A 24,679-nucleotide genomic window follows, 5' to 3' on the forward strand; every position below is an offset into this window, starting at 1 on the left:
TCATAGCATTAGCTGCCAGTTCTGTTATAGAAAATAATTTTAAGATTCTCTTGTTAGTTTTTAAATCACTAAATGGCCTGGCACCAGCTTATGGACATAGCAGGTTGCTCAGATCCTCTACTGCTGGTCTCCTGGTGGTCCCAGCGAATTCAACATATAACCATGGGGAATCAGCCACTGTGGCCAGAAGTCAATGGGACAGTCTGCCTGAGCATCAGAGTGACTCCACCTCTGTGGACATTTTTAAAAGAACCCTTAAGACTTATTTTTTTAGCTTGGCTTTTAATTAATGGTGCCTCGTCATTGCCTCTGTCTTTAAGTCTTTGGACTTTTCTACCTTTTTTTTTTTTTAAAATTATCCCTTATATTTATTTATTTGTTGTTTCGATTTTTATTTATTTTAAACATTTGATTGTTTATTGTTGTAATTTTTAGTTACTTACTTGTTACTTTTTCTGCGCTGTTTCAATCCTGCTCTGTGAAGCACGTTGGGCTGCATGACTGCATAAAAGGTGCTCTATAAATAAAGTTTGATTTGATTTGATTTGACTCGAAGTAACATGATGCAAAAATTCACTTTGCGTTTGGTGTGAACACGCCATTAGTGAGACGTGAGGTTATCAGTACTCTGCAGTCTGCTGCTCATCTCTGCTGCAGGCTGCATTAGCTGCTACTAGCAGAACACACCTGGGTCTCTAATCAAACTGTCATCGGTCATGTTGCATTATGGGTAATCTTGACTCCAGGTTCTGACAAGGAAGAGGAACAAAAAAACAGACGATATCTCTGGTTCTGCTGCATCAAGTTTTAAATTTTTTTTTACCATCCATCATGACAGTATTATAGCAGTGTATACTGCCAACATGAGTATACAGTGACTCGTTTGTTTTATGAAACTGGGAGCAGCGGTAAACGTTCAGGAACCATCCCCACTGATTACAAACAAACTTAAAGGGATAGTTGATGTTAATGGGCAAAATGAACTTACTTGTTTCATTTAGCCTAAATTGGTTCTCAGGCTTCCTGATGAAACAAGCTGTTTGTAGCATCATCATTAGGGCCTGTACTTATATAGCACAATTGATTAGTACAGACACAACTAATTTATCTGTTAAAGGAAAGTTTTGGATTGTCCAGCTGTAGAAAAACCTCCACCTGTTTGTTTCCAGCATTTTGGAAATCAGCTCCTCACATATAAGTTGTATCTCTGATGGTGTTTGTGCACTGAGCCTTGTCTGTGCATACACTAGGTGAAGATTAGTTCCTGTATTGTAATACTATTGTAAAACTCACATTACTGTGAGAAATGAAAAGAAAGCAGCAATTTCAGATTCACTGTAAGGGAGGGCAGTTTCAATTATCTTCACAGATCGTGACCCTGAATTTCTCCTCGCACTCTTCTGATTTCAATTTGGGAGCATGTTTACGCCCGCGCCAAAATAAAATCTGCCACCACAGAGCCCCCCATCTCCCTCCATCTTATTTAAGCTCATGCTTTTGTCGTGTGAACGTCACGTCTGTGGAGGGGTCACTCCAGGTCGAGAACGCTGACGAGATTACCTCTGAGGATGTTGTGTGTGATCTGTGGTGCGACAATCAAGAGATAAAAATCGGTTAAAAAATAAAAGAAAAAAAAAATACAATGTCTGATGATTAAAAAAAAAACTCTTCTGTGTGTTGCTCCATTCTCCGTCCACCTTGTTTTCTTTCCTCCTGTATGTTTCCAGCAGCAGTGGCGGTGATGGCGGCAAATCCTATTTGCACCTAAGATGGACAGAAGAGAGAGGAGATGGGAGGGGGTACATTAAAAACTGTCAAACGTTTCCCAGCAAAAGAGAAATGTCAGTTTCACAAGAACTCGGATCATTCCCACCATAAAAAAGAGGAAATAAAACAAAGGAGAGGGGGATTAAAAAGTAATTGTTGTGCCAGGAGCCGGTGTTCCTGGTCGCCTGGTGCTGCTGGGAACTGGGACACATTGTGAAATAATGGCTTTCTCATCGACGACAGACCTGACCGGCCGGCGCTCTCTCTCCTAATCCATGTAAGAGGGAAACTGTGTTAAAGTTGTGTTTTGTGTGGGAGTGATTAAACGAGGCAGTTGCTGTGATTACACAAACAGGACAATGGATGGTAACACACACACAAACACGCAGAAACACACAGATGGATTCCCTTTGTTATTCTCAGATTCTCAAATAGAGAGAACCAGGCCATTATTCCTAATTTCCCTTTATTTATATGTACAGTACATCTTTCAGCAAGAAGCCTCCCTGTTTTTCAGACATGCTGCTGTTCTAATTTGATGGAACAGTAAAGAGATGTTTAGTGAACCTTCTGGGTACCTAAAGTGGGCGTAGTTAACATTTCGCTCATAGTGCGGCCCAGTCACCTGAAGAAAATGTTGGCATTGTACGTTTCTGCAACCACAGGTACATTTTAATTCTAAAGTGATTCAGTATATGAGCTGACTTTGTCATCAGGAGACGGAGGGGATGGTGGCTGCCATGACACTGAGGCGAGACACCTGCCATGCTGCTGCATTTCCAGCAGCCTTTTAGCCACCAAGCATGAATGTTTTTTAGCAACCTGTCACTGTGTTTCCAGCCGAGGTAGTTTTTTTTTTTTAGCAATTCATCGCTGTGTTTCCTGCTAGGATAGTGCCACGAAAAGCAGCTGTCTTCTACTGAGACATAGCAGTGTTTCCAGTCAAGACAGTGTCACAAAAAGCGGCTATACTTTACATAAACATCACTGTGTGTCCAGCTGGGATAGTGCAATGAAAAGCTGCTATTTTTAACTTAGACATCGCTGTTTTTCCTGTCAGGATAGTGCCATGAAAAAAGGTAATTTTTTTTAACCAAAACATCACAGTGTTTTTCAGTCAGGATAATGCCATGAAAGGCGGCTGTTTCTAACTGAGACATTGCTGTGTTTCCTGCCGGGATAATGCCACAGATAGTGTCCATTTTTTTGCTGAGAAATCGCTGTGTTTCCTGATGGGATAGCACCATGAAAAGCAGTCTTTTTTTTTTTAAATTTTTTTTAACCAAAACATCACTGTGTTTCCTGATGGGATAGCACCATGAAAAGCAGCTGTTTATAACTGAGACATCACTGTGTTTCCTGCCAGGACAGCACCAGGAGAAGCAGTTCTTTTTTACAGAGACATGGCAGTGTTATCAGTTGCGAAAGTGCCACAAAAAGTGGCCAATTTCACAGACATCACTGTGTTTCTTGCCAAGATAGTGCCATGAAGAGCGGCTTTTTTTTTTTTTTAACCAAAAAATCACTGCATTTCCAGCCAAGATAGTGCCACAAAAGTGGCCATTTTTTACAGAGACATCACTATGTTTCCTGCTGGGATAGCGCCATGTTTCCATTCAAATTGTGCCACGAAAACCTGGTATTTTAAGCCAAAACATGTTCTCTTCTCAACTGTAACTAAGTGTTTTTTGTGCCTCAACCTAACCATACTTTATCCACATTGTTGATGAAATATGAAGAAACATAAGGTTCAAACATATCTGCTAATGTACAAATGTAACATATCCACTGTTTGCTGCAATGTACAATGCCACCATTTACTCTGACGACTGGGTAGTGTAGTGATGAGCCTCCAGGGAATGATCAGCTGAATCTGCAGCTCCTCTTGGCTTAATGGAGCTCTATAGTGGGTTTCAGCTTGTAAACATAGTGAAGCACTGATCAGTTCAAAAGACAGATATTTTCCTCAGGAGATGGTGGAGACCAAAAACAAAGACGGAGAATATTGGATTACATTCATCAGGTGGACACAAAGACCACTCTGAATCAAAGATCATGTTCCTTTGTAACACCTAAATGTGTAAATAAGCAACTGTACATCAACCTCAAAGGTCACCTGTAAGTGGACAAAATATATAGTAATTTCATCTTTACAATAAAAGCATGGAATGGTCTTCAAAGTCTGAATAAAGGCTTTAACTTTAAAAATTTGACTGCAGATAAACAAGTTCAGGAAGTGTATAAAGAAAATGTCCCTTATCTTACTAAATAAATGCCTGTATTCAAATAACAGCAGTAAATTCAGTCCTGTTTTACTTACCACTCTGCTGCTCTCAGATTCTATTCTGTAATAGAAATACTGTTTTTGTTCACTCATTATTTTCTACTTTGTGTTTTTTTTCCAATCGCTGTTAAGCTGCTTTTAATAATCTCAACACTTCCTACAGATGTTTCAAAACAAAATCAATCTTTATCCCTCTGTGGGTGAATTTCTTCCTGTTATAATCTCGCCACGCTGTCATGGTCTATACATTCAGAAATTCTGACAACACCAAATCTGATTTGTTTTTTATCTGCAGTCGGTTTCAACTAAAGTCTCATGACATCAAAAAATGCTGCCTGTTTAAGAAAAACTCTCCCTCTGAACTCTCCGTTAATATTTCAAAACTCAACTGTGATGAAATCAAGTTAAAAGAGGGAAAAAAATGAAGCATTTCTGTTCAGCTGGATGAGCTGTGAACAGCTGTTCAATCAGCTGTACAATCAGACACTGTTACACAACAGCTGACGCTCCAATATGGCCGACAGAGGGTGCGTTTCATTACCCTCACATACACAAACAGCAGAGTATATACAGGATGAAGGAGCTTTACAGCCACGGAAGGAAACAGTGTTTTTACAGTTTTCCAAACTTTCAAATAACCGAAGGTAAAATTAACAAGAAATTACTTGTTTGTTGAATTTTATGTGTGAATTTATAGGCTTTTCAGACTTTTTTCAAACCATGGTCAGGTGTGTGGCTGAAGCTTTCAGCCTACTTTGCTTTCTTACAAATATTTCACAAGCTTCATATGACTCTAATTCAACTTTAAGTTAGTCGAGGCCTCAAAAACAGACATGTCTAAAAACACTGTTGCTACTGTTAGCTAGCAACCCTTGCTTCAGTGCTACCTACCCATCCACAGGCTGAAGGTCAATTGACTGATCTTGTTTTTGTTAATGCACCTCTTACAACTAAACAGGAACTCTTGGCCATCTTTCCACAATAAAGCTTTGGCTGTGTTGGGCTCCTACATTAATACACATTGTTATAAACAGTGTCTGTGTGGACAGTGTTGCCTCTAAAACCTGACACAAATATGTTTACACATCCAGAGTGGATTAATCTAGAGGTCGACAGACAAAAGGACATAAATGTCTGATGAAAGGTAACCCAACTGGCCAGCCAACAGTGGCTGATATATATATATATATATATATATACATACACACACACACATATATATATATATATATAGATGTGAGGTTTTTGCTCAGTGATGCCAAAATAAATCTGCCTACCCCAGCTTTTAGTAACTACCCTCAGATTATATTTATAAACTAAACCTTAAGATAAAAGTAGACGTCACTGAAGTCACCTTATCTTATAATGACGAAAACTCTGTCTGTCTGTCTGTCTGTCTGTTCCACGTTTTTCTCCTTACTGACTTGGTCAATCCATGTGAAATTTGGCACAGTGGTAGAGGGTCATGGGAGGATGGTAATGAAGCAATATTACATCAACTGGCCAAAGGGCGGCGCTATAGCATCCAACTGAAATTGCAAACTTTGAATGAACATATCTCATGCCCTGTATGTTAGAGACATGAAACTTTGCACAGAGGTGCCTCTCCTCATGAGGAACAAATTTGCCTCAAGAACCCATAACTTCCAGTTGTACAGATTTTCCGGCATTTTGAATTTTTTGAAAAACACTTAAAATCGATCTCTTCCTCGGAAGTTTGACCAGTCTGCATGAAACTCAGTGAACATAATCTAGGGACCAATATCTAAAGTTCCCTCTTGGCAAAAGTTGGAAAACTTACTAAAACTGAGCTTCTATAAGGCAATGAATATTGCAGAGGGTGTGGCTCATCACATGAAGGTGTATAACATCTCAAGGGTTTCACCGATCACCACGCAACTTTGTAGGAATATGACCACACATAATCTGAGGGGACCCCTCCATTATTGACCCCATCAAACAAAATGGGGGCGCCAGAGAGCTAATTTCTTATCTAGGCCTAACCGCCATATAGATTTTTACTAAACTTGGTAGATATGCAGAACAGGACGCCTCAAGGTGACTGGAGAAATTTAACTCTAATTGGCAAAAAAAAAAAAAAAAAGGCTAAAATGCGACCGATCGCTGTGGCTCCCCCGTGGCACAATGTTTTTTTTTTTTTTTTTTTTTTCTTCTAATTTTTGGTATGACTAAGTCATGGTATGGTATGCTGTACATAACCACATATACTGTCAGTGTGTCATTCTGTCAGTCAGTCATTCTGTCTGTCCCTCGTTTTTCAAAACTCTGTCTGAATACATTGCTCTTCTTAATGGGTTCAGTTGACTATTTAATCTGCAATTTCCTATGACCTGTATCCCAAACACACACCATGTGAAACTGTATGTGGGCAACTGTGCACTCAATGGACATGGACTAGATGAATAAATGTGGTATGAATGCACAGGTCCTGAAGTCGGCTTATTGTTGACAGAAAGTTGTCTGGCATCATCAGTAACGCTGGGGTTGAGTGAATGTTACCAGGAGTTTCTAGACAAATTCTGCAGAAAATTAAATGGTTTTCACTCATAATTTTAGCAGGATGTTTCAACAACATGTTTACAAGTTTCAATGAAGGAAGAAAGTTTGTCCTTGTGCAAAAAGAACAAGTGTTGCAGGTCAAGAAGATTTTCAAAGAATGCCAGAACTCTGTGTGAAAGGGCACTTTAAACACTCCTTCTGAACAAGTGCGCTGATTCAAACTATAAACATCCTGTGTCATGATTTTGACAGTGTTTGTTTTAATACAGAACAGCAGATAAAGATATTCCTTTATGTATTAAATTTAGATGTGGAGGCTCGTGCAGCTCTCTCAGTACTTTCTACTTTCTGTGTTGATCTTTCTGCCATTTGAGTGCACTGTACTGACATCACAGTTTGGTTTGATGTACCATTAGGACTGCAGCTTATATGCTTCTGGCTTCAAATGAAATATTTTTCACTTGAACAAACACCTTAAAAATCTCCTTTTTTGTTAAAGCTGATAAAACAGTTATTGTGATTTGTGTTTTAAGATTATGGTTAGCTGGAAACAGGTAACTCTCGGTAAGCTGCCTCTGTGTTTTACATTATAATGATGACAGGGAGAGAGAAGCACTGCAGCATTTTGGCAATTAAGCCTTCATCTATAAGCTACGACTGTTGATAGGTTATTATGGGACGCTGCGCCGCGCTCTGCTGATTAAATGAAGCCCCGAGCTGCTGTGATTAGTGAGACAGGACAATGGATGGCACACACAAATAGACACAGACACACACACAAACGCACAAACCATTAACATACACACATACAGACAAGCTGGAGACATCGCACCACATCAATTTGCGCAGCAGGAATTTATTTTTGCTCCATCAATCGTTACAGCTCCTTAATGTAATCTGGGCAAAACCATCGCTCTTTATTAGTATCATCTTACTGCTGTCACCCCTGACCCTTGATCTGACCCACACAACTTGAGGACCAAAGAATAAAAAAAAGAAAGAAACAAAGATGCTTAATGCTTGGCAGACACTGTCTTCCTCTCTGCACAACCAGAACCTGCAGCTTGTCTGCTCACAGTGTAACATTTAACTGGTCGACCACAACCTGGAGCTCATGCTGAATGTAAAGACTGAACTCGGTTTTGTCCTCTGACAATTCTCATCAAAGTTCGGGTAAAGCACACATAAAAATGTGTCATGAATTTGTTACACCACAGAAAAATGTGTTATCAACCACCCAGCCAAATTAGAATTATTTTTAAAAAAAAATCACCAAGCTTGTAAAATTAGGTTTCATAATCAGAAAAAAAGTAAAAAAAAACAAAAAACAAGGTTTTGTCTGTTCTGAAGCCAACACAGCAGTGCCAAAATCTGCAGCTCCTTTAATGGCCACATGAGGCTTACTCCAAGAGCTAAATTGGTCACAGAAAAAAATGCAAATATTTATTTTAACTCAAAACTTTCTGTCTCCATTTCAAAATAAAAGCCCTCTGACAATGTTTCTGTTGTAAGAATCCCTTCATTTATTAACACGGGGCTTTTATTGTGAAATATTTGCATGGCAGTGTTGCAGTTGCCATGCAGTGTTGTCACTATATTTTCAACACTGCATGGCAGTGTTGAAAATATAGTGACTTGCACAGCTCAATGAATTAATGGAGTACTGCCTTTTATTGTGGAAATACAATAGTATAGCAGCAGGCAGCTCTGCAGCAGCAACGCTGTCTGTGTGAACACTGCACACGTGCGAGCCCCAGCAGTTCAGTGAGGTAGCCATCACACACTGCTCATGTAGGCACTGTAGCCTGAGCGTAAGGAAACAGATGTTCTGTTTTTCTGGTAAATACATTTTGCTTGTTTTTCCAACCCCTTTTCATTCCGAAGTCATCAAATATTGCTGCTTGATCAATATTTCCATGTAAGACACAGACGAGAAAAGCCATCCTTTTGTGGCGGTAAAATACACTGCCACAAGGCTTCAGTTTGTCATGCCGCTGGAAGGCATCAGTTTGAAATTATACAACGGCATCTGTCATGGCAGCATGATACACTGCTGGATGGAAACAGGTGGAAATGCTGCTGGAAAACAACATACCATAAGGAGCTGGAAAATCCCTGTAGGGCAGGTGGAAGAGGAGGTTGATGCTCCACCCTCTCATCCAAAAATGGTCATTTCTGGCTCCAAAAAATCAAAGAATGCTGTGGCTAAATTGATAACCTTGAGGATTCAAAACAGAAGTCCACAATCCATTGGGTCATGTTACGGTGGCTACGTCAAATATGTTATACAGTTTTTCCTTGTAACCAATTTCTGTTACTAAAAATCACAGATAATGGCCATTAAATGGGCTGATAACATCCGAATCCGGTACTCAAAAAGACAGGAAGGTGGTGAAGGTGCAGATACCTAAAAGAAGCAGAACATTTCTGCTTAAGTGTGTAACAGTCGAATATATGAAATGTGCCTTTAACATGGTGTATACTGTGTCGCTTAACAGCAATGTCATCAAGCGGCGCTTGTTATGAGTTGAGTCTGTTGAAAGCGCACCCACCGCTGGTCGGACGTACACCTATGTGCTCCTGCTGTTTTTCTTTTTGTCTCTCAACACAACAGTGATGGTTGTAAGTACGTGTGGCGACTATTATTTTCATGTATGAAATTGCAGTAGCCGTACAACCGAGCTTAATAAGGTTGGAGTGTTTTTTTTGTTGGCGTAAAAAAAAAATAAACAATGAGCATTTATGAAATCCCACACTCGTGTGGAAATGAGTTTCTGCCTGTCGTCTAATTCCAAAGAGCTACACAGACCCAAGACCATTACAAGTGATCAGTTTTAAATCTCAGCTCAGTCTCAGTCAAGACTACAGTTTTACCCCAACATGTAAAACACAACTTTTAAAACAAGCTCACTACAGTTTATAACAGATCATCTGACAGAAGTAGTGATGGGAAATCTGACCATGGAACACTAAAAACCTGCAGACAGGCGACCAAAACTGACATCAATTCATTTGATCATCGGAAAGCCGAATCAGTGATCATTCGAGTAATCAATGAGGCAACATGACATCAACTGACAACTGATATGGCAGTAAAATAATGAGGAGAAAAACATGTCCAGTTTTAACTAAAACTAAAGAAAAAACTCTGAATAGAAAGTAAGTAAAACAAGCCTAGTGTTTCGACCCAGATGCTTGAATTTAACATAACTCATCCATCTTCACTCAGACACACGCACGCATGCACACACTGCACGCCCACACACACACCCTGGTTATTTCATGATTTATGTGCTCCATTCACTGAATATGCCCCATCACCTTGTGCTTCTATTTTGGAATTCATAGACATGTTTTTTTTTTTTTGTTTGTTTTTGCAGCTACCTCTAAGTAATTAATTTTAGTGCCATTATTCTCAAGATTCTCAACAGATATATTTGTCTTTTTTTATCTACCATTTACCTTGGCCTGCTCCCCAAAAGCACAGAGTTATGATTAATAATGAGTGATATCAGGGGGATGTATATTTCATTTTGATAATGTTTTGCTTAATGGATGACTAACTTTTTCATAAGGACATTTTTACAGTCTTTAATTCCAGTTATAAGAGCTGAATATGAGATGATCTTTTTGTGTTGGTGGGGTGGACGGAAGAGGTACATGGTACACATTTTAATTAAATAATAGCTAATAAGTTAGACAAACAAGCTAGGTCACATTCATCATAATGTTTTTGTACTTTTGAAAAACCTGAATATTCTTGACTGCTCTGTTTTTTTCCTCAGACATTTTCCAGTTCTTGTTGCAACTTGGTAGCTACAACTGAAGTGAATAATGCACAGTTTTTCAAAAAGATAAATACTAGTGAAAAGAACATTTCCCTACTTTTTTTTAATATGGAAATAACAAGACAACATTAAGAAATACAAGACTTGAACTACACATGGTAAAGAGACGTGATAATTCAATCAAGCTTTGAATCAAATTTCAAAGTAGATCAAGGTTCCCACTCTTTTTAATGAATAAGGAACTTTCAGGGACCTTTCCAGGAGTTTTTCTTGACAACACAATAAAGCATTTGCTCACAAATGATTATACAGTTCACCAGTAGGCTTAGTAGACCAGTTCTCATTCCCATGTCATCAAATACTGCCACTTTGTTACGGCCCTTGGCGTCTCATAGCAACACAGAGCGGAGCATTTGGTGTCTCTAGTGACATACAGTTGAAACACATGGGTTCAGCAAAAAGATCCTGTTTTGGGTTGAAATAAGTACGTTCATTATGCCACGTAAGGTGATATAAGACATCACGTCAACTGCGTAACGTTACATGAAAACAACAATGACTTTTGGTCTCACATGGGACACATACTGTGGTCTCCGGGCTGAAAGTTTTGTTTTGGTGGACCCATCCACCATCCCTATCTCTCCCTACACAGTCATTATTGCTCTTTATACTATACCAGTTTCTATCAGTGTCAAGTTTTGCTGCAGATGGGTTTACATGGGAGTTAGTGTTTATAATACATGCTGAGGGGCATGACAAAGCGGTGGTATTTGTCACTCTAGAAATGACAATGGGCTGGCCTTATGACATGCATTGCTTCTCTTTAAAATACACTTTGGTTTTCACAGAAAATCTTTATACTGGACTAGTTTCTTTCAGCGTCAAGTCTTGCGGCAGATGGGTTTACATTAAATGGACCTGCATTTGTATAGCGCCTTTCTAGTCATCTAGTGACCACTCAAAGCGCTTTTTACACTACGAGTCACGTTCACCCATTCACACACACATTCATACACTGGTGGCCGAGGCTACCATACGAGGTGCCACCTGCTACTCAGTTTTTAACACACTCACACTCTGATGGAACACTCACACACTGATGGAACAGCCATCGGGAGCAATTTGGGGTTCAGTATCTTGCTAAAGGATACTTCGACATGCAGCCTGGAGGAGCCCGGGATCGAACTGCTGATCTTTTGATTGGTGGACGACCCACTCTACCTCTTAACCACATTAGAGTTGGTTGAAAGTTAGGTGTGTCTCATGAAGACACTAAAAGGTGTATTCTGTGTTGATATCACACACTGAGGGGCATGAAAAAGTGCTGGTATTTGCATGGAAGTCGGAACTATTTTCTGAGGGGGGGGCGGGATTTTTGTTGGGAGGGGCGGGGGAAGCACGCACACTTATCAATGATTAAGGATCTTATATAAGTTATTTTATAATAACATGCAGTTATAAGAGAACTAGAATGGATGAACACGGCATCTTAATTGTTAAGAAAATTAAACTTTGATAACTAAATCAAGCCATTTAAGGAACATAACAGCATTATTTGTAACCTTGAATGAAAAAAAGAAAAGTCTGCGCTCCTGACTCAGGGCTTTCATGCATTTCCAAAAGTGGACCTTATCTCAGTTGACCTACTGATGAAGATTTTAAGCAGGGCCGAGACATCGCTTTCATCTATAAGGTCACTGTGAGCGTTCATAATGGCCAAATGTGTTAGTCTCTCCTGCGTCATGGTGTTGCGCAGCCAGGTTTTCAGCCTGCGCAAGGCTGAGAAAGAGTGCTCGGATGCCGCGACAGACATGGGCAGGGCCAGACAGAGCTTAATGAGCTTCTCCACCTCCGACTGCATGGAGCGGGTTTGGGTTTGGGGCTGCAAGGTTTGCAGGATGGACACAACATCCTGGATGCCAAGGCTACTGTATGTAGTCAGGCAGGTTGCATATCACATCAAAAGCATAGATCTATGCATTAATGATATGAAAGAGATAAATGTAAGTCAGACAAATTGAGTTTAAATTGAGATTCTTTTTTTTTTAAAGCGTAATGCAGTGGGTAGGGAGGCTGGGATGCGGGGGTGCGGATGGGAGGGGGTGCAGCTGCACCCCCGCACCCCTAGTTCCGACGTCTATGGGTATTTGACACCCTGGAAATGACACTGGGCTGGCCAGTAAAGACCAGCTAGCTATCTAGCTGGCTAATTACCACTGAGCTTTTCTGAGAATTCTGCGCGCAGCTCCACAAAAAATAAACTCTACACCGGAAAAGATCACCGTGAGTCCGTTATGCCCTGTCTGTAGTGAAGAGCTAGACTGAATGACATGGGAGCTGAAATAAAAAGGGACCATGTTTCCGTTCTGCTCACTGACTATATATATATAAAGATGGACAACATGATATCTCCCCAAAAGTGGCGCCGAAACACCTAAATTGCCCCCTGGTAGCTGGCTGGTATTGGTTATAAAGCCCGCCCTCTCCATGTTTGTGGACGGACATGCGCCAAACTAAAAACTTAAAGTACACATCAAATAATTTTTTCCGAAATATGGTTTCTGTCATTTAGAGTAGTTTGGTTATATTCAAGATATTTTAGCTTCACTTCTGTGCTAAGCGAAAATGCATCTCCATTTTTAAACACAGTCTGTGGTTCTACTTTGTGTCTGCTGAACCTGCTCTATGTGTCAAAGTTTCAAATAAAATATGTGCGTAGGTACATGTAGGTGAGTGAGAGGCTAAAATATTTTTTTATTGTTCCAGAAAAACATGAATTATTTCTAGATATGTGATCACTTTAATATATTTCCAGGTCTGTCCATGACTGGAAAACTAAATGTCCATTGTTTTTCAGGAAGCTTGGGAACCGCGCAAATATTTTATTCTACACATTTCTTACAAATGTGCATTAGCACATACAGCACATGGCTGTTGTAAAGTTAAAATTGAAAAAGTTTCTTTATGTGTTAGGCTTTTGAAAACACTATGAAACTTTGAGATGTGGCCTGATTTCCTCCACACGAGTTGTTTAAAACCTTCATTGTGACTTTTGATACAAATGACGTGAGAATTTTGGGAGAAATATATGTTGGAGGACAGAGTGTAGATGTGATGACCAGAGAAGAGTTAAACATAATAAAGAATGCAATACACAGAGAAAGAGGTGTGCCTCGAACATACAAAATACACAAGTCAAAAATGCTTTTTGTGTTTGGAAACACAAACAGAAAAATGCAGAGCTGAAAGGACTTGTTTGAAAACCGCCTTTTCTCCTTTTAACACAAATTTGATCTCAGGGGTTGTGGCAAAACACAAGGTTGCCGTGGTGATGGGAGGTCTAACACATACACAAAGACATGCATACACACAGATACACAAACACCAAAATATATACCAAAAACATTTTTGCCTTTCAATTAAACACATCTATACAAAACAAAGTCCTATTCAACACTGCATATTTTCTTTCACCTCTGAAGCAGGAATCTGAGCTGAATAGCAGCTCAGAAGATGTTTGATAAATTCCCCCCAGTGTGCCAGAGGGGAGGGGCTCAACAACATCTGAGCTGCTTGAGTGAAATCAAGTGGGCCCGATTGTCACTTCAGTGTCCTCAGTTACTGGCATTCAGTGTGACAAACCCCGCCCGTCTGGCACTGGAGGGCCTTAAAACAAACACAACTTGAATGTCTGGTCCAGGCAGACTGAAGACATCAGAAAAATAAATGAATAAGAGGGATAAAAGAAAAATCTCAAAATATTTGAATTAAGAACTCAAAAAAAGGTCACTGGAAACCATTTTCACCAGTTCCCAAGTGAAAAACAATAAAATTTACTCAGATGAGCACACAGAAAAAAATGAAGCCAGGCAAATTCTACAGAAGACATGAGATACCAATATTGTGACGGAACACAAGCACATTTACACAAGTACTGTACTAAAGTACTAATTCAAGGTACTTTCTTTGAGTATTTCTATATTATGCTACTTTATACTTCTCCTGTGCATCTCTGGGGCAAATACTGTACATTTTAGCGTGCTACATTTGTCTGACAGCTTTTTCAGATTACAGTTTTTCATCCCCCTCCTGTCCAATGAAAGCCCATGTATCTCCAGATGTGCTGATGTTGAATTTTTGTGATAAACTGAGGGATGAAGTGCTCCTTTATGTGTTGAGGAAATTCTCCTACTTCTTAAGGTGAATAAACTCTTTAAAAACGTTCTGGGATCAGCTGGAAAATGCATTGTCACAAAGCTGAAAACTGGGCTGTTTTTCTGACTTTGCAGAGACGTGGCTCTCACAGGACAGCCACACTACAAACATATGATGATTTTACAGAATATGATGCATTGCTGTGGATTTAACTACCAACAGTATGTAAAGGAGTTACTTAAACTTTAAAGGCATGCTATGCAGGATTTCCCTAAAAAACAAACAAAAAACAATATAGAGACTCACAAAAGTAATTCCTCCCAATCATCACTTATGATTCACTAGCAGTGTGTGGTAGTGTCTGTATCTGCTGATAACCTGCCCTCTGCCTGTATTTTCTTCTTATTTTGGTTTGTTCAGGGCGTTTTCTTTAGGTAGTGGTGTGTAGCACCCAGCCAATAACACCTCTAAGTTGAAACATAACGACCAGATTACCACTGCCTTAGTCTTTCTCTTCTGCTCTCTGGATACAAGCTACAGGTTTGTTTGTCTGTTCTCAGCAGTTCTCTGGGAGAACATGCCTTGTTGATGCCAGAGGTCAGAGGAGAATTGCCAGACTGGTTCAAGATGATAAAAAGGCAACAGTAACAGTAACAGTAACCACCCGTTACAACCAAGGTATGCAGAAGACCATCTCTGAACCAACAGCCTACCTGAGTATTATTGCTGACCGTGTCCATCCCTTTATGACCACAGTGTACCCATCTTCTGATGGCTACTTCCAGCAGGATAATGCACCATGTCACAAAGCTCAAATCATCTCAAACTGGTTTCTTGAACATGACAATGAGTTCACTGTACTCCAATGGCCTCCACAGTCACCAGATCTCAATCCAATAGAGCACCTTTGGGATGTGGTGGAACGAAAGACTCATATCATGGATGTGCAGCTGACAAATCTGCAGCAACTGTGTGATGCTATCATATAAATATGGACCAAAATCTCTGAGGAATGTTTCCAGCACCTTGTTGAATCTATGACACCAAGAACTAAGGCAGTGCTAGCAAGGTGTACCTAATCAAGTAGCCGTGAGTGTAATGCCCGGCCCTGAATTAGAACTTAAATATGAGGAAAGATAATGTACTTTAACTGAAATATCTACTTATAACATGGCAGTTGTTTGGTTTTTAGCATCAGATTCTATGTAAATCTTTGTAACTGTCCATAGCACAATTATTTCATCCATAATAATTAAAAAACATGTTTGTTAAAGGCTTCATTCTGACTGACAAAATTTTTTTCCCTGCTTCACCACATATTGAATATGTGAGAGAGTTCGAGTGTGACTGAACTGGAGCAGTTTTTCCATCAACATTGTTTGGTGGATTCCAGCATTCACCTGCTGCCACAGTCGGTAATCTGTGAGCCAAACTGATCTGGAGAGCAGAACTCAGCCTGCGATGATAACTGGCACCTGAACTGAGCGTCTGGCAGAGCAGACGAGTGTGTGGCCACAGACACAAACTGCCAGAGTTTAGATAGCAGCTCATGTTAATTTATCATCCTGCTCACAAACTGAATCCGATCGACCAGAAACAAACTCAGCGTGCTCTCCCTCTGCCTGCAAAATCCACTGTAACGGGACGTTTTCTCTGCACCTTCCTGCTACTAATGTCATTAACTGGCTAAAGGTGACAGTTTGATTCAGGCTATAACAAGATGAAGTCTGTCATTTCTGTAAATATGCAAATACACCACGCTGACGACGTGTTTTTTCAGTCTGATGTGTGGGATGGAGCAGAGAGGTGGAGAGTGGAGGAGTTTATGTGAGAGCAGCTGCAGCAGACTGAAGAAAACCTCCAACAGCAGCAGAAACACAATCAATCTGTTTTTGTTCTTTTGTTTGAGAGGAACTCGGGATATATTTAAATTAGGAACGTAACAACACAAAAAAAACTCATGTTGCAATAGTGACATGATAAAAAGTCTATGATAAGATATGTATCATGTACTCAAAAATGAAGATATATGCTGACTTGAAAAAAAATGTCTTTTACTAAATAATAACTCTGATGTGTACAGGATCTTTTTATTGCATAAGACCTTGCTGTTTGTCATTACGTTCATCCGCTTCATTTTCCCTTTTTCTCATTTGGTTACAGCTTGTCTTTGTGAAGACGCCAGTTATCAGTGATTGGTTTATACAACAGACTGTATAAAGTAATGGACATGGCTACTGTGATGTCACACATTGGTTTGTGGACTCCCACTTTGAAGCCTTGAGTTTACTTTTGTCCTGCCCTTTAAATATGTGTAACTTTAAGCCTTAGTAAATTATAAACAGGTGAGCTACCTGAAAATCCCCCTCCTGTGCAGTTGTCATTAATGTTGAAATTAGCTACAGAGGCCAGAACGTTTTTTTGTACGAGGCTGTAAACATGTTTATTTCAGCTGTAAAGTTGAGCATTTTAACATGGGGCTCTAAGGGGACTGACTCTGTTTCAGAGCCAGCCTCAAGTGGCCACAAGGGGAACTGCAGTTTTTGGCATCTCATTGACAGGGGTCCTTGAACATCAGCAACCAACGCACCCAGGGTACCTTGCACATCATATTCCGTCACGGAAAGTCCATGACCAAACGTCGATATGTGACGAGGTCGGAGTGGGGATATGTTGGTTGGGCTTGCACAAAAAGGATGATGACAGACTGCCCTCGTGACTTGTATGATTGCGCTCCCTGCAGTTCAAAAATTCTTATTATTTTTTTGATTTTCATCAATGAGAGATAGTAGAACGCAGCTATACTTGCAAAAGAACTCAAACCAGTCACCAGATTAAATGTTGGCATTGTGCGCGTAACCCACGTTATATCTGTATGTTTTTATGTAGCGAACATGTTTCAACAGTGCTGAATATGTGATTAGGTTTTGGCAAAAAACTGGGTGCAGGGAATGAAGCGACTTTTTGGTAGAAAACAACTGCTTTTCGTGGCACCAATGGGTCGCTAAAAAGCAACCATGGTGCCTGAAAGGCTGCTGGAAACACAGCAAGGATTCACTAAAAACAACAATTTTTGTTGGTCTGCCGCTTTGCAGGCATCTCACCAAGGTGACGCACCATCCATCATCCACCATCCCCTCCACGTCCTGAAGACAAAGTCAGCTCATATGCTCCGTCACTTTAGAAAAGTTGTTATGATATGTATGAGACGTACAAATGTAACGTGTCTGTGGTTTGCAGAAACAACTGTAATTCAATCACATATTTTGTCTCTGTATCTGATTACGATTACAATCTGATTACAATTACAATTATTTTGTAATTTAATTACATGTTATTGTTACTCTCTCACAATGATCATATTACTTACACTGTATAGACTGATTAGTCTACTGTACTAGTGATTTCACAGTATTAGATCCGCTGATCAGCGACCAGCCCCTTTCTTTAACTTTTTTTATTTTCTTCTTTCACAGTTTTTTGTTTACTTTTATCTTTAACTTTTGCACTTTAATTTTATTTAAATTTTATGTGAACATATGGTTGTTGTGTTGTTGTTTTTTTACATTGTTTTTATGTGGGAGTGAACAGATTTTATGTTTGCCTCAACAGTCAAATTTTGAACTGAACTGAACTGAACTGAAAGAGACTAAATGTCAGATTTACTGACAAGAAATATTTTCATTTACAAAATCTACAGTTATTTGTTTCATATTCAGAATGCTGCATATTGATTATTGATTTCAGCTGTCAAGTGTTGATTTTGAAGCCATCCCAGAGTGGTGACAGTAGTTTCATGTCAGAAGTTGAGTCTCCGCCTTGTTTACGGTTGTTTGTCTTGAGGAAATCATTTGAACAGATTCTATTTTGATAAGCACAAGAAACATTAAAACTTTCAATCTTCTGTCAGAAGAGACAGGAGAGGGAGGAAGCAGCAGGCTCTGTCGTCACACTTTGCCCCAGGCGGAGCCTTTTATCTATCAAACTTTACCACACCGGGGGGTCTGCTGCTATTTTAGGCCTCCAATAACGCTTTTTTTTTTTCCTTCCTAAATTTTCCTGAAGTTAGTGTTTGTTGCTGAGCGGCTGAAGCCAAAACTCACACAGCTACACACACAGACGGTGACTGGCTGGAGTGGTTTTGTTTGTTGCCTGGGATCGAGGTGTTGGCTTCAACACTAACAGACTGGGGAGAGGTGGGGAGGCACTGGGGACCATCAGGGCCCAGCCAGTTAAAACACTTCACTCGTTCTGCATGTGAGGACCTGCAGCCACACATTCAGTCATAAACTACAGTCTGCAGGCTTCAGACCGCTACAGTTTATACTTTTTAAGGTCAAATATGAAGAAACATTTCGGACAGATCAAGCAGGTTTTAGTTAAGAAAATTTAAAATCTAAATCTTCTAGAAATTCAAATATTGTTTTTGATTCATGTCAGAACTTTGTTCTATTAAAGGTGCCCAGTGGAGCTCTTGACCACTGGTAGGACAACTTTTTCTCTACATCTGTAAAGCTTTTGACAGGAAACCTCTACCTAGAAACAAGGTTAATCATTACCTTCACCAAGGAGGTTGTGTTTTCAGTTCTTGTTTTTGTCTGTCTGTCAGCAGCATGACAGAAAAACTACTGGCCTGATTTTCTTGAAACTGGGTGGAAGGGTGTGGTTTTGGCTGAGGAAGAACCCTTTAAATTTTGCAGTGTTTCGTCACCTGCAATAAATGCACACAGCCTTCACCTCAGACGTCACAGTGTCACAAGCAAACATTGAGGTGGTTGAGCCAAATTGGAGGTAGCTATGAGTGCGGTGTTACAATGGTAATGATGTTGACAGAGCTAACAAGGGGTAAGCTCCATGGATGTATCAGGAGACCTGGATGTAGTGTTGAATGTGGGGACCTGTTCATTCGTTTGAGAGTTTCTCAGTGGTGCATGGAGCCAAAATGGTTTAACTGCCGTGTCTAAAATCACCTGGATGATCCAGGAATGATCGGCACTACTTTCGCACTATGGGGCCCGTAGTGACTCAACACTGGCATTTGGCGCTGGATGAGGTCTGCACTCTCCAAGTGCCCTTCTAGTTGCTCTTTGTGTTCTGAGATTTTTCAGCCATAAAGATTTTTTATTTGTAAAACTTTCCCAGAAGCAGAAACAGTAATGACCATGTGCAGTTGGCCACACAACGCTGGAGCAAACCAGGAAACTAGAAAACTTTTTTCATTTATGCGCTGCTTTGAGTCCAGTATCCAGCTCTTGTAAAACATCAACAGATGTAAACTTTGCAGATTTGAGAGAAGAAACTTCAGCTATGCAGACAGAGGAAAGAAGTGCATTCAACATGTTTGTCACAGCTCAAGGATAAACACAATATGTTTGGCTGAGTAAATAACAACACTCCACAGGTCACCTTTAACACTCTGTTGTTACATCACGCTTCTTTCTTAACAGAAATCCTGCTCAGAGATGCTTTAATGAAAAACGTAATTCATGCTTCACTTAATTACTTAAAAGGAGGTCATTTGTCATTTTTGACATTTTACAGAATAAACGATTAATCATTTAACTAAGAAATAATTAGCACTTGTATTGATAGTGAATGAAATTCAGTTGCAGGTCTAATTAAATGATACTGGCCTTTTAACATGTACAAAATATTCTATTTCTGACATGAATGTGGCTTTTCAGAGAATTGTCTGAGCTCAGAGAACTCGGGGCCTGCATTGCACTTTTTCCTCAAAGGACTCTGGAACAATTTTGAATACACCCAACATTTAATACAAAAATGTCACATATCAGACACAGAAACAAGCAGAAACACACCACAAAACTAAGAAGAACTGATAGAAAACACCAGCCGCTCTCTCACCGTTTATCCAGTCAGCCTCCCAGACGTGTCCTCCGCCATCTTCCTGTCTCTGTCCAGGAGCAGCTCCCGTCCTCTCCTCGAGTGTCCATCCTCCAGCCAGCTGCCGAACACCTCCCGTACTCCTCCCACCACTCCCCCATTCTGTCCCCCGTTCTTCAGCTCCGCTGCATTCTGCTGCCTCAGTCTGTTGGAGTCGGTAACAAGTTAACTGACAGTCACAGTCAGACAAAAGACAACTTTTACTGTGTTCAGATGAAATGAAATGAAAACCTTTATGTATCTGGCTATGAAAAAAATGTTTGTTTTTTTGTTTTGTAAGTATAAATAAATTTGTATTGTAATACATCACAGGAAGGTGTGCATCACAGGAAGGTGTGCAATCATTGCTAGCTGTCATTGCTAGTTTCAGACCGACCCAGAAGTCATTCTGACGTTGTTTAAGTAGCGCCTATGTCTGCACCCATGGTATTCTTAAAATGGGTTGTGGTCAGGTGCATTGTTGTTGTATTGATATTTTGAGGCAGCAGAAAGCGTTTGAGCCATTGACCAAAAGAAAAAACTGAGCTAAATTTAGAATGGTGCAGTATTTCCTGCTATTTAAAGAGTGAATTATTCAGACAGTAAGATGCTCATATAAAGGCGGGTTCACAAAGTGCATACACTCTGCTTGTTACACACACCGGGACACACGGATGGGTTGTGGGTGAGTGAAATAATACATCATTAATGGGGAAAATATTAATGACATTCTGTAAAATGTGAACATAGCATCGAGTGGAACTGTCCGACTCCCCATTCACAACCTTTTTCCACCCCAATTGGTGGATATGTGCAGGTTTTCTAAAGCAGGACAACTCCCTATATATAGGTGATAGTGCCAGTGCCAGTAGATCAGAGCTGTGTAGCTCTGCAGTTGACCAGTATGCCTCTTTGTTTTTGTCTGGTGTGTCCACGTCCAGAATGTGCCAGAAAACAGGGTAAGTAAACAATAAAAAGCAGAATGGAGACTAATGAAAATGTTATCATGGTGACATTTTAAATCTGTTATTCATTAGGTGTCTTTTTCAAACTCGGCACTGAATAATTTGGAAAGACGTTCGAGCACTGCTAGGACGGAGACATACATAATTTACATCATCGTGTCACTGCATCGCAAAAGGGGCATAAAATTAGCGTGTTCACCTGGGTGTCACATTCACTGATAGATCACATGATTCCTTTCTATGCAACCAATTGGCAAATCTCATTCACGGCGCCCTATTTAAACTGCTTAGTCTACCTACTGTTGCTGCTTCCTCTGCAAGCTGCTTTGCAACCTGCCCCCACCCCAGCTTCTCCTTTTCATGCTGTGTCTGACTTATCAATGTAATTTCTGATTGTCACTGATGCTGGCTCTGTTCTGTTCCTGGGGGGTCTTTGCGGCTGCTCTCCCTACCTTAAGCTTTCCATGTAGGCACATAGAAGGGCAGGGAGGTGTGCTCTCTCCACCTTAGGCTTTCTGTGTGGGCCTAGGAAAAGCAGAGGGCCCCAGAACAGTGCCATACTGCTTAATATAACACTGCAAAATGGAAATAACGTTTTCTTTGACTAAAGTGTTCCTGACTGAACATAAACTATTTCTTTAAGACTAAGATTTTTTTTGTCAGTATATCTAAACACCAATGTCATATATCCAGTACTGGGAAGGTTACTTTTGAAATGTATTAATTAATTACAAATGGCTAGTTACACCTTTAAAAATGTCATAGTAATATGACTAATTACTTCATTAAAGTAATGCAAAAGATTGCTTTTCCAACAACTGTTTAAAACTGGACAATAAGGCTAAAGTGCATATGTGTTACACTCAAACTTGTCTCACTTACTTTGATGAACTGCATTGTCAAAATATGTCAAAAGATGTTCCTGCACGGCGAAAAGATGCAAAGCCACAGAGAGAATGTTATATTCAACATATAATTTTTTTTTTAATTTCGTTTTTTACTAAAAATAAGTAATTGTAATTTAATTGCGTGTTTTCTCAGTAACTGACTAAAATTACTTTTTATTTTGTAATTTAATGATGTAACTCTGTAGTTACTCCTAAACACTGCATATAAAGGTATGTTGTCTTCACATAAATATTAAAGAGAATTCTCAGTTTAATGATAGTGTGTGATATACAGAAAAAGTAGGTTAATTTAATTTAATTAATTGAGAAATGATCAGGTATGTCAGATTTATTAGTGGATATGGTTATTATGAAATTTAATCACTCTGAATTAATTCTAGCAGATAATGAAACAGGACTAAAAGTCAGCCAAACAGTTTCTGAAATCTGTTTTTTAACGTTGTTGGTTGTTTTTCACAACCAAAGCAACTGTCAATCATTTTTCAATATTTAAGCGACTGAGACTCACAATTAGATTTAACACAAGTGGGTCATAAATGGGACATTTTTTTTCATTATAATGAGGAGAAACTAATAATCAAAATAATTCACTTTACTTGTCTTTGTATAGGCCTCAACTGTGTCAGACACTGTGATGAAAACTGGGACAAACTTCGTGTCAGGGCTTCAATTTTTGAAAGAATAAATTTAAAAAAATCATGAAATAAAAGATCACTTTGAGGTGAAGCCTCCCAATCTGATCCAAATCTGAACACTCTTCTTCAGCAGCTCTCAGCAGATTTTCACTGCATCTAGAGTAAATATGCAGCATGAATGACTCTGTACTACAACTCTGCATTAGCTGTCTCATTAATCCTCAGTCGTCTGTACATCACAGAGTGTGCTTTGTTGTTTATGGAGTTTATAAAACCAACAAGAGCCGGCAGGATTTCAATGTGCCGTCAGTGCAGGTTGGTACTGTGGTGCTTTTTAAAGACTGAGCCTGAACCCAGAGCTGACTCATGGGAAGAATAAAACTCTTGCCCAAATTATTGGGGAGATATTGGTTTCCAACCTAATGGCTCTGTTATTTAGCCAAAGTTTTCCCAAGCTCCTGGAACGGAAGGCAGACTAAATAGAGTCCCAAAGATTTGTGGGTTAATGTCCTGAAAACAATGTTAATGTGGCAACAACACAAACCCGCTGAGACGAAACCAAAATTTGTTTTGGTCGTACAGGTCACCACAGAAGGTGTAGAAACTAAAACCGAGGGTCTGAGGACAGATTGTAAAGCCCTTTGAGGCAATTTTGTGATGAGGAGGGAAACAAATAAAACTGGCTTGACTCTTTTCATGAGATCTGCTCAATTATCGGTCAAATTATGTTGATATGTCATCAATATCTGAGCCAACCAATGAGTCAAGCTTTACAAACTGATTTAGCTGCATGTGGTAGACTGATATCCATCATTGTCTGTATTCACTGTGATATTCTGCATTAAACAACATCATACATGTGTATCTCTCTTATCTCTGACAAACATGAAAACAAGACAAGAAACAAGCTGTTCTCTCTCATTCTCTCTGTCTCCACATCAACAGCTGCTTCACAATGTCTCAACCTTTGTGGCTGCGATTGTCCTTGTACACACAAATTATTTTAAATTCATATTAGTGAGCACCAACACAATCCACCTGACAGGTGTGGCATATCAAGAAGTGTTGTGCATGAATGTGGTCACTGAACATGCTCATATTTTTGGTGAACAGTGAAGTGAACACACCACTTTGCAACTAATGAATTTGAACGAGTGTCAGTTAACACTCATTTTATGGCACCCAGCATATTGACAATGCAGCCGCTGGTACTGCTGAAGCAGACATATGAGACATATGGATATTGGAACAAATCAGTAACATTCCAACAGAGAAAATCTGACATTTATGTGCAAATTGTGCCCATCAGATCTGAAAAAACAAGTCTGCACGTCAGCCATATTGACAATGAATTTGAAATGACACGTTGAGTTAAGCATCGACCAGTCTTGGGAAATATCTGCAAGTGATTGATGATCACAAAATTATATTTTAATTCAATTCATGAGTCTTCATGAACGTAAACTAATTTATTTTTTGGGACTGTGAACATAGTTAAAAATTCAAATTGTGATCTATTATCGCAAACTAGTTCATTTTAATCTGTTTTGAGCAAACTCTTGTTTAGTGTGACAGTTAAGTCACCAGAAGAAAACGTTGGCATTGTACATTTTTGCATCATGTGCACATTTCTTCAGTGATGTAATATTTAAGCTGAGTTTTCAGCCCCCAAATGTGAGTGTTTTTTAGGGACGGGTCACTGTTTTTCCAGCAGGAATAGTGGCACGAAAAACAGTTGTTTTTTACTGAGACATTGCCATGTTGCCGATACTGT

The 24,679-nt window shown here is 39.6% G+C and overlaps 1 protein-coding gene across 2 annotated transcripts in view; it reads right to left on the reverse strand.

The window, feature by feature from the left end:
• Positions 1 to 338: 338 nt before the first annotated feature.
• Positions 339 to 24,679, reverse strand: part of LOC117263125 (zinc fingers and homeoboxes protein 2-like) — a 184,978-nt gene continuing 160,637 nt past the window's right edge. For both annotated transcript variants that reach the window (XM_078176039.1, XM_078176040.1), the window contains 2 exons: positions 20,380 to 20,563; positions 339 to 1,764 (listed from right to left, as the gene is read on the reverse strand). In XM_078176039.1, the coding sequence (XP_078032165.1) occupies positions 20,383 to 20,563 (181 nt within the window). In that variant the 3' untranslated portion in view covers positions 339 to 1,764; positions 20,380 to 20,382. The remainder of the gene's footprint in view (positions 1,765 to 20,379; positions 20,564 to 24,679) is intronic.

Source organism: Epinephelus lanceolatus, chromosome 16 (assembly GCF_041903045.1).
Source record: "Epinephelus lanceolatus isolate andai-2023 chromosome 16, ASM4190304v1, whole genome shotgun sequence".
NCBI lineage: Eukaryota > Metazoa > Chordata > Actinopteri > Perciformes > Serranidae > Epinephelus > Epinephelus lanceolatus.